This window comes from Sesamum indicum, linkage group LG10 (assembly GCF_000512975.1).
Source record: "Sesamum indicum cultivar Zhongzhi No. 13 linkage group LG10, S_indicum_v1.0, whole genome shotgun sequence".
NCBI lineage: Eukaryota > Viridiplantae > Streptophyta > Magnoliopsida > Lamiales > Pedaliaceae > Sesamum > Sesamum indicum.
This window is the reverse complement of record NC_026154.1, coordinates 12,093,427-12,107,998: the sequence shown is the minus strand read 5'-3', so window position 1 is coordinate 12,107,998 and position 14,572 is coordinate 12,093,427. Positions and strand designations below refer to the sequence as shown.

Here is a 14,572-nt window from a genome sequence, read left to right as displayed (position 1 = left end):
GTCTCCCCCACAAAATTGTCAAACACCAAGCTATTGCCAGACACCAGCCAATCAGGAATTAAGGGTTTTTTTGTTAGGAGCTAGTTCAGTACTTAAATTTAGTTTGTCACTAATTTCAGCCCTCGCCCTCCTCAAACGATGATAGCAAACCTCCAATCGCCTGTTAGTTTGCTCAAACTTATTGGCAATCAAGTGACTAACAGCATGAACGCCTATGTGAACAGGAGACCGGGGCCTTTCATCCCCTGTAGCAACACCTTTCTCCTGATTAGTTATCACAGTGGGGCTTTACCAACATCGGCTCCCTTGCATGCACTAGATCGATCGTGATGAGGAGAATTACTCAACCTCTTGGACTTGGCTTCTTCATTAGGACCCCCTCATGCCAAACACTTCCCTTTGGAGCCTCTCTGGATCACCGACATCAGGACTAGGATTTTGTTCCTTCCGAGGCTTGGACTTCTCTTGCACAAACTTATTTCCTGGAACTTATCGTGAGAGCCTTCAAGAGGGGAAACATGGGAAAGAGAAGCACGAGATCGCTTTCACAAAGTCGGTTCCTCCTCATTCTCAATTTTGGGCTCTTGGACATCACCAAGGGTAGTGACCACCTCACCACTACGAGATAGGTCTACTCCGGGAGTTAAGCTAATTACCTCAACAGAAGTAGAAGGGGCAGGATGCTCGGTAATGGGTTCAGCTATAATGATGTGGGAATGAGAACTCAAGGTATTGGCATTAGGATCTTGGTCGAGGTTCTTTTCGACAGTGTCAGTCTGAGGAATCGGAGGGATGGACAAAGACTCAGGAGCAGAAGTGATGCCTGCAGCGGGAGCCATGGCTAACATCTTAGCTTGTCTTTGTCGACCTTTTTTCGCCATCATCACAACTCAGGTGGCTATATCTAAAATAAGAAAAAGAGTGATTTGAGGAAAATGACGAAGTAAGCAGTAAAGGCATCGTAATATCATCCAAGCTCCTATCAAGGCGAATATTCGTCGGGGTCAAGCGAACCAACTAGAGAACTTCTTTTGTTAGAAGTTCCTCAGCATCAAACCAATGGTCAGTTAGAACATTTTCCACGAAATTCTCATCCCATGTATGAGCATTTAGCTAGTGAAACATAAATTTATGGAAAAACCAATCGAGGGGAACATTCCAGATACGACCAAGAGGGGCTTTGGAGATAGAAGAATTTGTCTTTCCACAACCCAACGGAGTTGAGAAGATTACCTATGAATCCAATATCCCAATGAGCACTTATATAGAAGAAGCCCGAAGTTTGTGACCTAGTGGAATAGGACATGATAAATAATGCCCAAATATTCTGAAAGGAGGTGTCCTGATCAAAATATTGCATCAGGATGATGAAACATAGGATATTCCTCATAGCGTTGGGAACGAGTTGAGTAGGACTAATTCCTAAATGGTTGATAATAATATGGTCATCGATGGGAAATTGGAGACTTGGTTCCAACAAGGGCAGATGTAAAGATCAAGCAATTTGATGGGGGATGATCATTACTTGGCGTGTAGAGGGGATATGATAGTTGCGCCTAATTTAGGGTATATTTTTAACCTTAAGCGAAGATCGAATACAAAGGGAAGCATCTATCCTAGCTTCTTCACTATGTTGGGAGAGTCAACATGGTTAGCAGGGTCGGGATCCCTGGGGTTGAAGCTGGTGCCTATAGAGATCGAAGGCCCCCAATTTCCATACACTAGGGAGTAGGGATGAAAAGGAACTCGACCTTAATTCAGAGTCCGAAATACTATTAGAAGACCTATTGCACATAAATAAATGCAAGCAGAGGGAGAAAGGGATGTACCTAAAGAAGGTCATGAGCAGGATTGTGTGGATACATTTGCTATAGATCACCAAGGACGAAAAGCCAATGCAGAATTTTGCAAATAAACAGAGTTGAGGCGAAAAGGGAAATCCACCTTTTTATAAAAAGGACTTCGGCCAAGGAGGCGGTCCATCCAAAGGATGGCTAAAAAGGGCCACCTCCTCTGGATCATTCATATTTAAGCCCAAATCATTCAAAATTTGGCCTTTTTCGCCAAAAAAGAATCTTTGGGGAGTAAAGATACGAGCTTTAATATGTGCGATGGAAGTGGCCATTAAGACCCAAATGGGGGTAGGCCCAAAGAGGCCCTAGGGTAGGAAGGTCCAAGAGAGCCCAACCCATCGGGGAACAGATTTTGATTTTTAGAGATAAACGACACGTGGCACCATCCTAGGCCTCGACAGGTGGGAGCCATACATTGGGAGAGGGGCACAATATAAATACCCCCATACAAGGACATCCCAGATATTTTAACCGTTCATTTATTACTATTTGTTCTTGATATATAGACTTTCCTACTCTGCCGACTTAATTATCGGAATGTTGACGCCAGAACTCAGCCCATTCCCTTCGTGTTTTGTGCAGGTCTTCCACTTGTTTCCACAACCCGCTAATTCAGTTCAATCTCACGAGTTATTAGTACGACTTGACACATCACATATACATCCAATCGTATTTCCCCTTTAATTATTCTCCATAAGCAAACACCATTATTTTTCTTATACATCTATTTTTACCTCAACTTTTCGGTCAAACCAAACAAGTTATTATGTGTAATTGGTCTCATATTTACATGATTAAATATAGAGATAAAAGCTAATTGTTAACTACCACTCGCATTTACTCAATTTTGAAAATAAATCATATTACATGTAATAACAAAAAATTATATTTGTTGTATTTAATCAAAGTTAAAAGTTACAGTGTTGTGATACCCAATTTGGCCCGTTCGATCGGATCACTCAAACCGCCAATCAGGCCACAAAGTCGTCGGGACGAAAGATAAAATCCAGCAGAGTGAAAACGGCATTTTCTTACGAGAATCGAACGACCGAGTGGCCTAACCGCCCTCAAATTTTAAAACACTGAAAAGTTATGTGATTATCAAAGGCATTGCAAAAGTTCTTGTCCTATTCTTAGGAGTATTGAGAAGTTGGGACATTATCTAAAAGGGTAATTCTGTATACTGAACGAGCAGTATCACCAATGGTATTCCTGAATAATTTATTCATGCGTTATGTACACATAATACAGTTACAAACAACAGGTAAGAACAGTTATCTACACAATCTACAGTCAAAAGAGGACCAAAACCAAAATAGAATAATCAGCAACTTTATTCTCCAGAAAATATCTCTCGATCAAATATCAGCCATGAGTTGCTGCATCATCAATACGTCACCGACACGAATGTTTCCCGCTACCTCCTATTGATCTTTCCCTTACCTTCAAATTGACAAAGAAATAGATTAAAAACCCAGTTTGGTTAGTCTGGTAACCAAAAACTTGTATCATGGAATTTATGATAACTCACCGAATAAATTTGATTTCAGGGGGAATGATCCTTTCACTTTCACATCCCCCAGTCGCCTAGTCCTGGCTTTGAGAGTGCTGGTACTTTCTCCAGTTAAGATAGCAATTCCTTTCTTTACTTTTTCATGGTAAAGAGCTGGTGGTGCAAGCCTCAGTTGTGGCACGTTCTCTATTTGGATTGATTTCTGATCCTTTTCAAGATTATGCAAGAGCTCGAACTGTTGCAATAAAGATCCGGACTTGGCAAATTTATTATATGGACCTTTTGGCTAAGGAAAAGAAGCAAAGACAAGACCCTACAAACCCCAAACAAAATAAACACTAGAACATACCCTTGAAGGTGGATGCAAACTGTAGGAGTTATCCGCACTTTCATGATCATGAGGATGCAAAGCTGGTGAGCCACGTGCCTGCTGTGTCCTTGATGAAGATCTACTCACTAGTCCATTCTCCGTTAGTGTAGATTTGCCGCTTGATCTTTGAGCTTTCTTCCTAGGAATACAAACAGGACATCCTGAAACGGTGCCCCTAAATGAGGCCCCATTTTCCTGGACTTCACAGTGGAGATGCATTGTATGACCACAGCTGAATACTTGAATGCTAGAATCAGCGGAATTTTTAGTAACGAAGGAGTTACAGATACAACAGACAAGGCTCCGAGGGGCATAACCATGTGAAGCCCCCTTCCTCAGTAAACTCATCGTATAATATGTGTCATCCTCAATCAAACTCTTTGCAGCATCCTAAGTAACAAAAAGTAACAGTCTTAAAAACCGGCTGCTAACTTACAACGAAGTACACCCTTCCCACTGAAAACAAGCAGTTGACACCACTAAAAACTCCAGATCACATAATAGTCACTATCAAAGAGTCACTTAAATTGCTATTACACCCTACAGAGGATAAAATTACATGTAAAAGAACAAAGAAAAGACTCGACTCTCAAAGAAGTGTAAGACCTGGTCTCATTCATGTTTCTCCTTTCAGCCTATGATTCATTTTCACCTTAAACCAAAAGAGAAGAATGTTTGTCTCAGTGTTCCGAAGTTGCATCTGCCCCAACCAAACAACAGTTGAAGGGCAGAGCCTCAAGGACACTCCAACCCGAGGACAGAGACAAACAACTGATAACACAATCAAGTTGGACACCATCATAAGATAAACAATTTCTAAGGAAGAATACAAGATAAAGAAGACGCACCAGAATTCTTCTTTCAAAATCATATGTTCCAAGCATCCCAAGTATTGTAAGTTTAAAATCACCGAATTCATGATTGCCATTATCAGAAAGAAGTTTCCACATGATCCTTGGGAGTCGCACATATCCAATCATTCCCTCTACAATTTCTTTGATGAATATGGCAAACAGTTTCCTCATTATGCCAGCACCTTTATGACACTTGGAGACTTTCCATTTAAATTTGCATCCTTCTTTAGATTCCAACTCACCCATTGATCCATCAAGAATGTCTTTGAGTGCTTCACTTTCAGAATCTGTTCTAGCATTTCCTGATTCCATCAAAGGCTCACAAAACCTATAATGAAAATAAAGCAAATATTAGGAGCAGATTAAGAAAATGAGCACCGGAGAAGCTTCATCCCATCAAAGCTTGCTTTGAATTTTGTTTGCAGAAAACGTGACATTAAGAACATTAACATTGTTCTTTTAGTCGGAGTTAGTACAACAAGATTAAGAACCCCTGAGGAAACCATTAAATGTATAAAACACAAGTTTGCCGGCTAGCAGTCATCTTCTTCCTACATATTATTGAAAAAGACCTTCAAATTTTGCACTCTCCCACTTAAACTGTAAATAATGATCAAATTATTAATTGCTAACCGAATATTTTGCCCCAATTCAAATTGTTTTAACTCAATTTAAAGAGGGTCATCATATGATATCTAAATCAACTCTCTTCCTCCTCACGAGCCCCAATCTCCTTTCTCTCACCGGTTATAGGTTCCTCTTCCCCACCACTATCAAGAGTTCCTTCTTTTCTTCCTAACATCACCTATATATTCTCCCTGCCTTCTTCTTATATGCTTCATCATCTTCAAAGAAGAAAAGCAACGATTGAAAGGGAAAAGAGGATTGAAAAAAATAGAAAAGAACGAATAAATGAGAGATAGATAAAAGGAGTCTGATTGGTTTATTTTAGTTATTTTTCTATATAAAATTTAGTTTAGATGCTATAGAAGGCCTTTCTTTATATTTTATCTAAAACTCTAGAAGAAACACACCTAGTAGTTTTTCTTTGAGAATGCAAGAAATGGTTGCTAATCACCCATATAATTGTGAGGGCCAAGAAAATATCCATCAACAGCTAACTCTTGATCGAAACTAAGGGTAAATCCTAAGATATTAAGAAACAATCTGGAATTTACCCATGCAATTTTTTGAATATCATGTTGATGATTTGGCACCTTTAGTTAACAACAGAGCATATTTACAATCAAAACAATAAATAATTTCAGATGTGGTCCCAAATATAAACAATTTCAGTCTTGCTATGTATGAGTTGCCAAATATTCAGGACTTCTCCATAAAACTTTTGTCAATTATCAAGATAACCATTCAATTTGGACAAAATTAACTTATTCGCTGTCCAGTGTGCACAATCAAGTTGGTTTTGGAGATAATAGCCACAGCCAGTATAGCAATTTGATTACTTTGACAAGTAACTCAAGTATATTGTTGATTACAAAAAGTATGGATGTCAGTGTCACTATTACTTCAATAGACAGACAAGATCACTGTCCACACACTTGGACTCCTAATTTTCACAATTTTCACTAAAAGAATCCAACAAGACATGCCCGGATAGCTTAAGCTTAGGCAACCAGCGACCTGCTGAGCACTTAAAAATCGTTTACAGTTGACTGCTATAAATCACAAAGATTCAGCTGCTTTCTTCAAAGCAACAAACAAAATTATGTGCGCACTTTAAGCCATTTCATATAGGAAATCATCGTAATCAGTAAGCACCCTATTGGATATAATAGTTGTAAAAGAAAAGCCGTGATGAAAGCAAGAAAAAACTCTGAGACATCATAAACCAAAAGAAGACAAATCAATAAGCATTAATTTAAAAGTGACTAACTCACGAATCAAGCAACTGAAACCAGAGGTACTCAGACTCTTCAGGTTTTAGACGGGGACTGTTTCTCTGACATAATCCAATACAAGCATGCACTACATCAAGAATTTCAGCTACCTGCAACAGCATTGAAGCATTGACATTACTGAGAGATGAGACCAGACCGAGAGAAACTGAAACACAAGGGCAGAGGGATATGAATTTGTTCAAATTTGAAAATACCACTTTTATCTTCAGAACAGCATTGAGATTATTCACTACAGTATCAGAAAATGTTTTCTCAATCTCCGCATCAAGCATGACAAATTTGTCATTAACATCAGAAAGAATGAGAAGAAGAGCACTTCCAACATCCCCAACCCTTTCTAACAAAAATGAAGCAGCATCGACTATTCCATATTCCTGGCACAAATGCAGACAGTGTTCTACTCTATAGCTTTCAGAAGTCTCCAAGAATTTAAGAACTGAATCACGGTCATATCGACATAACAGCTGCAGCAGGAAAACACAAGGAAATTTAACCCTTCAGTCTCAGGAAACTAAAAGATATACAAAATAGATATCCATCACCATCAATCTAAGCATGGAAGAAAAAGCAAACTTCGGGACAAGATGGGTTAGAGAACATGAGAAAATAGATGATTGTTATCTTTACAAGAAAAACAAATAGGAAAAGTAAGCTAAAAACTTCACAAAAATGGTGGTGAGGGGTTGGGGTGTTGCAGTGATGAGAACAAGAAACTGGAAGGGAAAATGTGATTGCCATCCACAGAATAAAGACAATTAAACCATGGCGAAGTTCTATCTCCTAGTATCGATAGTTCATCGGAGACATCTTTCTTATGACCCAACTAACTGGAAAGATGCAGGTATTACTTTGCAAGCATGGGCAATCCTCGAACAATTCTCCACATCGAGGATATTGTCACTGTTTAAAATGATAATCTCTATAGAAATCAATAGACCGATTGTAACTCAAAGTTTGGACTAGTATAGTGTGATGTGTCTACAGATCCCAAATCAAGAAACATTTCCAGTACATAGCTACTTCATGTTAATGTAGTGGTGCACATTTCTAACTCATTCAATCACATTCCAACAGAAATCTAAGAACAAGAACCATGACCAGTCAAACTAAACAATTCAATCTGGTACAGAGATACATGAGTCAACATGAACAACACAATTCTAACATGTTTCTATCTTCTTCGGTTTCTTTTTTCTTTTTTGTTTTTGGGGTTGGGGGGGGGGGGGGGGTTTTTTTTTTGGGTTTTTTTGCCATTTAATTCAATTCAATCTGGTACAGAGATACATGAGTCAACATGAACAACACAATTCTAACATGTTTCTATCTTCTTCGGTTTATCTTTTTGGGTTTTTACCCCATATTTGGTCACTATTATTTAATGGGAGCAAATAATAATGTCAATACTAATGGACAGGACCTGACAATATAATGACGAGAAGTGACTCAACAGACCCAACTGACAATAGCTAAACCTGTAACTGGGAAATATATGCACTAGGTGACAGATGCAACCAGATCCTACATTTTGAAAGAATATTTCTAAGCAAAAGAGATGAAACAACGCATGTAACACCTAGATGCCAGATAAGACTTTCAGTAATGACGCCAATATTAAGCACAAAAACCCCAGAATAACTTCAATTTACTACTATTCTTCCAATATCCACCCATGCATATGCTGAGCAAGTAGTGGTGCCCACAGAGTTTGGATTGCAACCACAGCAATTTTGACAAAAGATCTTGCAGGAAACCAAATCAGAGCTATCACCAAAAGCAATAATTTTAAGAAACGACAACAAAAATGAAAATGCATTAGCAGTTGGAAAAACCTTGGATGTGTTTTTGACAGAGCATTACTAATAAGTTACAGGAACTTTCACCTCAAAATACAGCTCTGTCATCTCATCAGTCATGTTAACTTGATTGTTGTGCAGAAGTCTTAGGGAGCTGGATATTGTTTCCAGATAAGCTTGAACACCTGTTGAATGCTGCTGAGCTCTACTTGCACTAGGAAAATCTAAAACTTCAACTTTTCCTAGACAAGAGAGGTTGAGGTTGCCAGTTGTATGAACCTCATTAACTGTCTTGAGATAAAGGAAAAGGCTTTCTGGTTGAGAGCGAAGTTCGGAAAAAATATATTGAGTTCTCCCAGAAAAATGGTCAATAATTAGAATGTAAGTTGCTTCTCTGAAAATTTCAGAAGGAAAAGAATCATCAGTAAAGAGGAAAAAGAATAACCCTTTCTTGTAAATCAATCATAAATGTACAAAATTATGAGAAACTCAAGCCCAAACCGTTACCTGCTCAGCTTAAAAAGATCTGGAATGCGAGAAATAACAGCAGATTCAAAAGCATCAAATTCTCCATTACTAAGTCGCCTTAGCATATCATGAATAAATGAAAATGCATATATTGGCTCATGAGTTGCTTTCATGTAACTGTCCAAAGCAGCAACATATTGATGCCTGATGGCATGGATGTGGCCACAAACCTACATAAGCAAATAAGATGTGCGGAGCTGCATCAGGCGAATAGTCAAAGACCCATTTTTACCATTGAGGAATATCTAGAACAAATAAGGTGTGTTTTCACAAAGTAGAAAGTGAAATATGTAATTTATGAGTAAAAACAAAGGCAACATAGTTTCTAACTTATGGTCTTTGATAACAGGAAAAATCTAAGGAAAACCAAGAAAGAATCAGATGGAAGGGAAACCTTCCCTAGTTTCTGTATTCAGGAGAGAAACAATAAACACAACTACATGTTTGTCACTGGACTATCATTCTTCCTGCTCCCCCATTCATTATCGAACAGATGGTAAATGCATAGGGATTTGTACTCTATTTCACTTCCCCACCTACTGGCTCCTACTTTTGGTTTCAACTAACAAATGGCGAGCAATATAACATGCAAAATTTAAAATACCTGATGAAACTGAGCCTTCTCAGACAAATATAATAAATAAGGAGCATCCCAGTCAGTTTCAGGCACTACTTGTAGCAGTGACAACAGTTGTCTCTCTCTCCTTTTGAAGACTTCAATTGTCGTCCCTGACACAGTATCTGAGAGATTGATCTCTGATGTCAAGTACTCCAATATTTGACTTAGGATATCTCTAGGGACTTTAGCTTGTTCATGTGCTATATAGTAAGCAATAAAATCAAACATGTGACCTACATCTTTCTTTGAAGGCCAAAGTTCCACCAAATCAATATCATTACTGCAGATTGGACTGCCAGCTCGGAAGTAACTTGCATCAAGAATATCAGAAAGAATATCCACAACTTTTTGAACCAATTTTTGACTTTCAGCTGACTCCACATTGAAATTGGTTGATTCCTGGAAAGAATGAGTTGATTTAGGAAGTTCAACATCTGTAAAAGCACATTTTAAGACCTCCAGAGTGGCTTCAGTATCCAATTCTAAAAGATGAAGCAGGTTGGCATAGGCTCGATTTGGAGGTAATATTGTAACGGCCCATGAATTTGGAGCACTGGAATCCTCTAACAGAAAATGCAAAAGCTCTTTTTTAAGAGAGGGTAGCCGTGCGGGAGAAAGATTTCCTCGTCCTGCAAATTAGAGACAACTGAATACTCAGAAATTTTTGCTTCTGAAACATTTTAGTTTTCATACATCATGTCTACCACCGCTGATCAAGAATAAAGAACAGAGACATTTCAAATAAACTAAATTGACTGCCCAATATCATAAGACTTTTGCTCTTCATAACAGTTTAACAAGTCAACCACTGGTTGCTTTTACTTTATCATATCCCTCTCCAAATTTAGTTATCTCCTTTTTCATTTTTTGACCTACAAAGAAAGGTTTACAGGAAAGTCCAAAAGGAAAGACACTCAGACCATCAGTTGAAGCCAAACCTGGAGGAAAAGCAAGACCCTTGAAGCAATACTTGAGGTAAACGAGCACCCGGTACCTGCTCCCATAGGTCACAATATCATTATTTTGACACGGTAATAGAAAGAGAAGAAGGGGGAAAGCATATCAAAGTGTTTTCCAAGGTAGATTTTGATACATCAATAGGATAATTTTCTATAAATATAACAAATAAACAAGCAGCCGGAGGCCCTTAACTACTCCCAGAAGATACAATTATAAATTACAAATCACAAAGAATTACCCAAGGCAAGTAGCATTTTCTCTTATGCTATTTCGTAGTACAACCAGGAGCTCCTCAAGAGGCGTCCTAAAATCATCTAGGCCTTTGTTAAACAAATATATCAGCGCGCAATGCAACCTGTGTTCCCTGCATAAGCGAACAACCTATGGTACAATTATAAGATATTACCAGTTCCATTATTAAAAGAATAAAAATAGTTTCATCAAACATTTCAAGCATGAAGAATTATGCAAGTGAAACTTTCCTACTGGCAGTTGCAAGAGAGCATTGCCACTTTACTAATGAAACAATCTGCTAAATCTGTGAAGCTACTATATGTTACCTGATTAAAATCCAAGGACAAAATGTCCATGTGGAGGACACACTGTTCAATTCGCTGCAACCAACCTCGCTTACTATAATGCTCCACCAATGCTTGCATGATCTTCAAAACATATCAATTACTAAAATGATGACAGTGCTAGTATGCAAATGAATAGAGTATAAAAGTTGAGGATCAGGATACCGCAGGTGGAAGAGATCCCAACATATCTTTCAAAATATATGGTTCCAAAAGCTCCAAGAATGTCTCTAGAATAAGAAAAGAAAGTATTTATGAATGATAGAATTCAAACATCTATTCTCGGATTAAAAATCACCACTTGGGATGACAATAATGTCCCAATGCTGACAATTGACTGCAATAATAGCTAGACCAACTACATTAAGAAAAAATATTATGTAATCTTACTAACAGTTTGTCTCAACTCCAATAATACCAGAGAAGAAATAGTGAAGCACCTTTATGGTGAGCATCATCAAATTTAGACAGAATATCATCAAAGAGGATGTCGGTTCTCCTGATATGCACACAAAATTCAATTGCAACACCACCAACACGGGTGTATTGCTCCTTATTCTCATCGGATTGATCCAGCTCTCCGTTTTGGTTGTTACGTGCAACTGATATGTAGGAAAATACTTCGCTAACATATGACTGTAGCAACTCCACAAGATAGGGCATAACAATTCTTTGTATGTCATCCAAGTTCTTGGGAAGGTCTATAACACCAGGTGACGCACCATCATAAAGTGTCATAGCCATGTTCAAGGCACCCATCCAGTCACCTGCTTTTCGCAGCACTTCAATCCGTTCCTTCCAGGAAAGAAGGCGGGAAACAACAAGATGGTCTGGTCCAAGTACGTATATTGTAGAACCCCTAACAGCAACACTGTTATGATAAGCTTTCTCAGGATTTCCAAAAGCATTAGTAAAATATATGTGATAGGAAATGAGATCATCCCCTCGAAATCCATCAAAAGAAAAGCTCATTTGCTGAATCAAACTTCCATCTTTTGCAAACAAATAAAGTTGAGCTGTCAAAGTGAGGACTGCCAACATCTGGGCGATGCAAGAAAAACCATGATAATTTTCTGATCAGACTCAGTAAATTTGTATGACAAGGATTAGAAAAGTCGTATAAGTCAAACCTCATCTCCCAACCACGCCAGACCAATTGCAGCATATTCAAGAGTCCACTTCTCGAGTACTTTTAACTCCGACTTCAAAAGCTTAGCAACCTGAACTTCCCGATCCCAAGCAACGGCAAGCAGTGAAACTTTATCTGATGTCTCAACAAGTGCATTTTCTGGGAGAAAAAAGCTGAAATTAACATGTTGAAACCATCAGCAGCTAAAAAACATTAAATTTTACTCATACATACCAGAGGAAGAACCAAGTGACTGTGACATACATCTCCATGTCGCATACGGCATGGCACCCTCCCTCACGCCATCAGGTCTGGGAATGTGAGCATACACTTCTACAGTGGGACTAACTTTTGCCTACATAGGATATGATATCATAAAGATAAAGATATAAACAGAGCCAATTTGAAGCATATAACCAACAGTAATATAGGATAAAGTGAAGGAAAAGAACTCATACCACTAGAGCAGATTGATGGGTAATGAATATGACAACACCTTCATCAACCATGGTTCCCATCATGCTACTAATACTAGTAGTAGTCAGGGCACTGCTACTCTGTGATGAAATCATTGCACCTGCATGACCTTCACCATAGAGCAATGGAGATGCACATACTACTCGGCTAGTAGTTTCATCTAAAAGTTTCTGTTCCAAACATTAACTTAAATAGATCAGTTCTAGGAAGCTGATAACGCATATTAACAAATTCCTTATCAAGCATCAATCTCTACCATTGATTTTGTATAGGATATCCTATTGAGCCATGGAACCACTGAAAACCGAATCAACTTGACCACACCCTTGCTGTCGCCACTAACCACATTAAACTGTCGAGTAACCTGAGTATCTTGGCCCAGATATAACATGTGAACCACTGGAGCTTTATGTTCAGTGATAACTTTAAGTGCTGAGGCCTTCTGAACATCCCAGACAGTGTAATGCCCATCACCATATCCTGCAAAGAGTAGGTCTCCTTGCTGATTAAAGCACATGGAAGTTACAGGGACATGAGTTCTATCCCCTTGTAATCCAAGTGACATCATCTGAAAGCGCATTCATTTGCACCATTCAGTAGGCAACACAGGTCAATATAATAATATGAAACTCCTAGTTGAAGAAATAAAACTTACAAGCAACTACAACAAAATATACCCATGTACTGGTGATGCTAAACACCCTTCAAGAGATGGGTAAATAATGTAATAACTTTGAATATTGGCAACACCAAAAAGTGTTTTTATCAGTTATCTCAGTGAAATACATGTCCAATTTGAAACCAGTGACCTTAAACAGGCAGTGACAATTAAGTAGAATACTGAACCTTTCCATCCATGATGTCAACTTGATGAGCAGTATACTTGCTAGGCTGAACAAAGATCGACCCTCTTGACATTCCAATTGCGATATAGTTTAAATGTACAGCCACAACTTGAGGGGACCCATGCTCTCGACGGAAAGCTTGCGATGAGATGGTCTGGGTGATAGCATTATTGGGATCGGCATCGAAGTAGCCTAACACAGTAGAACCCCTTGGTACACCCTCAAGCCTCATTGGTTGTGCAGCTGCACCCTCTTCATAGTGCAAACCCGTAAATGCTTGCTTCTTCTCAATTTCTTCAGCCAATTCAAGTGGCTTTAAAGAAGGATGAGAATTCTGCTGCAAATTTGTATGGTCCACCTTCTTTTCAGGCGTTAAAGCCAAGTCCCCAAGCATATCAGCAACAACACTTAGCGTACTAGCAGCATCACCATCCCCTGTTTCAGCCACTACATTCCCAAAATCACTTGTTTCTTCTCCACCAGTTAGATCTTCCTTATGGTCATTATCAATCAGAATTGTTGTAGGTCCAACCTTCTTATCATTTTTACCTGATTCATCAGCAGGATAGACTTCAGGATATTCCTCAATATTTTTATCCAACAAGGGATAGAAGACTTGCTCATTGAGATTAACTTTGTCCAAGGCTAAATCCTTTTCGTTTTCAATAGGAGAAGCCTTCTGGCTTTCAGAAGTTGGCATTTTGCATTCATCGTCCTCATCGACCCTTGATTTTCCATTGACATCTGCTGCCTCGCTTAGAGTCTTGCAGTTGGTTGCATCTTCAGCAACCTTATCAAAATTCTCCTGAACCCTATCTCCAGCAGAATATCCCCCACCAGCATCTGTTTTTGGGGAGTCTACATTGGTATTTCCCATAAGAAATTGCTCCAACTTAACCTCTTCTTCTTCATGAGACTTGTTGCCCTGAGTGGCCGAATAATCCAAGCTCTCCAAATAAGCGCCAGCATCAGACCCGTTCTCAGAAACTCTGGAAGCCACAGCTGATGGCGACAATGACGAATCATCACTAGCGGCAATTTTTTCTGTAGTTTCAGAGACCGACTTCTTAAGAACACCGGTGGTAGCTCTTCTTAATTTGATGGCGGTGGCGTGGGGCGTTGTAATTGACCGAG

The 14,572-nt window shown here is 38.9% G+C and overlaps 1 protein-coding gene across 2 annotated transcripts in view; it reads right to left on the bottom strand.

Annotated features, from left to right (window-relative positions):
- The window catches only part of LOC105172787 (vacuolar protein sorting-associated protein 8 homolog), a 12,298-nt gene continuing 737 nt past the window's right edge, over positions 3,012 to 14,572 (bottom strand). Inside the window, exons 2-20 of one of the 2 annotated variants that reach the window (XM_020697114.1) lie at positions 13,440 to 14,572; positions 12,850 to 13,161; positions 12,575 to 12,763; positions 12,351 to 12,471; positions 12,118 to 12,275; positions 11,428 to 12,028; positions 11,153 to 11,217; positions 10,970 to 11,071; positions 10,648 to 10,790; positions 10,388 to 10,443; positions 9,435 to 10,078; positions 8,810 to 9,000; positions 8,390 to 8,696; positions 6,704 to 6,973; positions 6,489 to 6,598; positions 4,585 to 4,918; positions 3,716 to 4,126; positions 3,385 to 3,601; positions 3,012 to 3,296 (exon numbers count right to left, since the gene is read on the bottom strand). The exon at positions 13,440 to 14,572 is cut by the window's right edge and continues 1 nt beyond it. In XM_020697114.1, the coding sequence (XP_020552773.1) occupies positions 3,271 to 3,296; positions 3,385 to 3,601; positions 3,716 to 4,126; positions 4,585 to 4,918; positions 6,489 to 6,598; positions 6,704 to 6,973; positions 8,390 to 8,696; positions 8,810 to 9,000; positions 9,435 to 10,078; positions 10,388 to 10,443; positions 10,648 to 10,790; positions 10,970 to 11,071; positions 11,153 to 11,217; positions 11,428 to 12,028; positions 12,118 to 12,275; positions 12,351 to 12,471; positions 12,575 to 12,763; positions 12,850 to 13,161; positions 13,440 to 14,572 (5,390 nt within the window). In that variant the 3' untranslated portion in view covers positions 3,012 to 3,270. Of the gene's footprint in view, positions 3,297 to 3,384; positions 3,602 to 3,715; positions 4,127 to 4,584; positions 4,919 to 6,484; positions 6,599 to 6,703; positions 6,974 to 8,389; positions 8,697 to 8,809; positions 9,001 to 9,434; positions 10,079 to 10,387; positions 10,444 to 10,647; positions 10,791 to 10,969; positions 11,072 to 11,152; positions 11,218 to 11,427; positions 12,029 to 12,117; positions 12,276 to 12,350; positions 12,472 to 12,574; positions 12,764 to 12,849; positions 13,162 to 13,439 lie in introns of those variants that run through there. The other variant, XM_020697115.1, reaches the window with a different exon arrangement.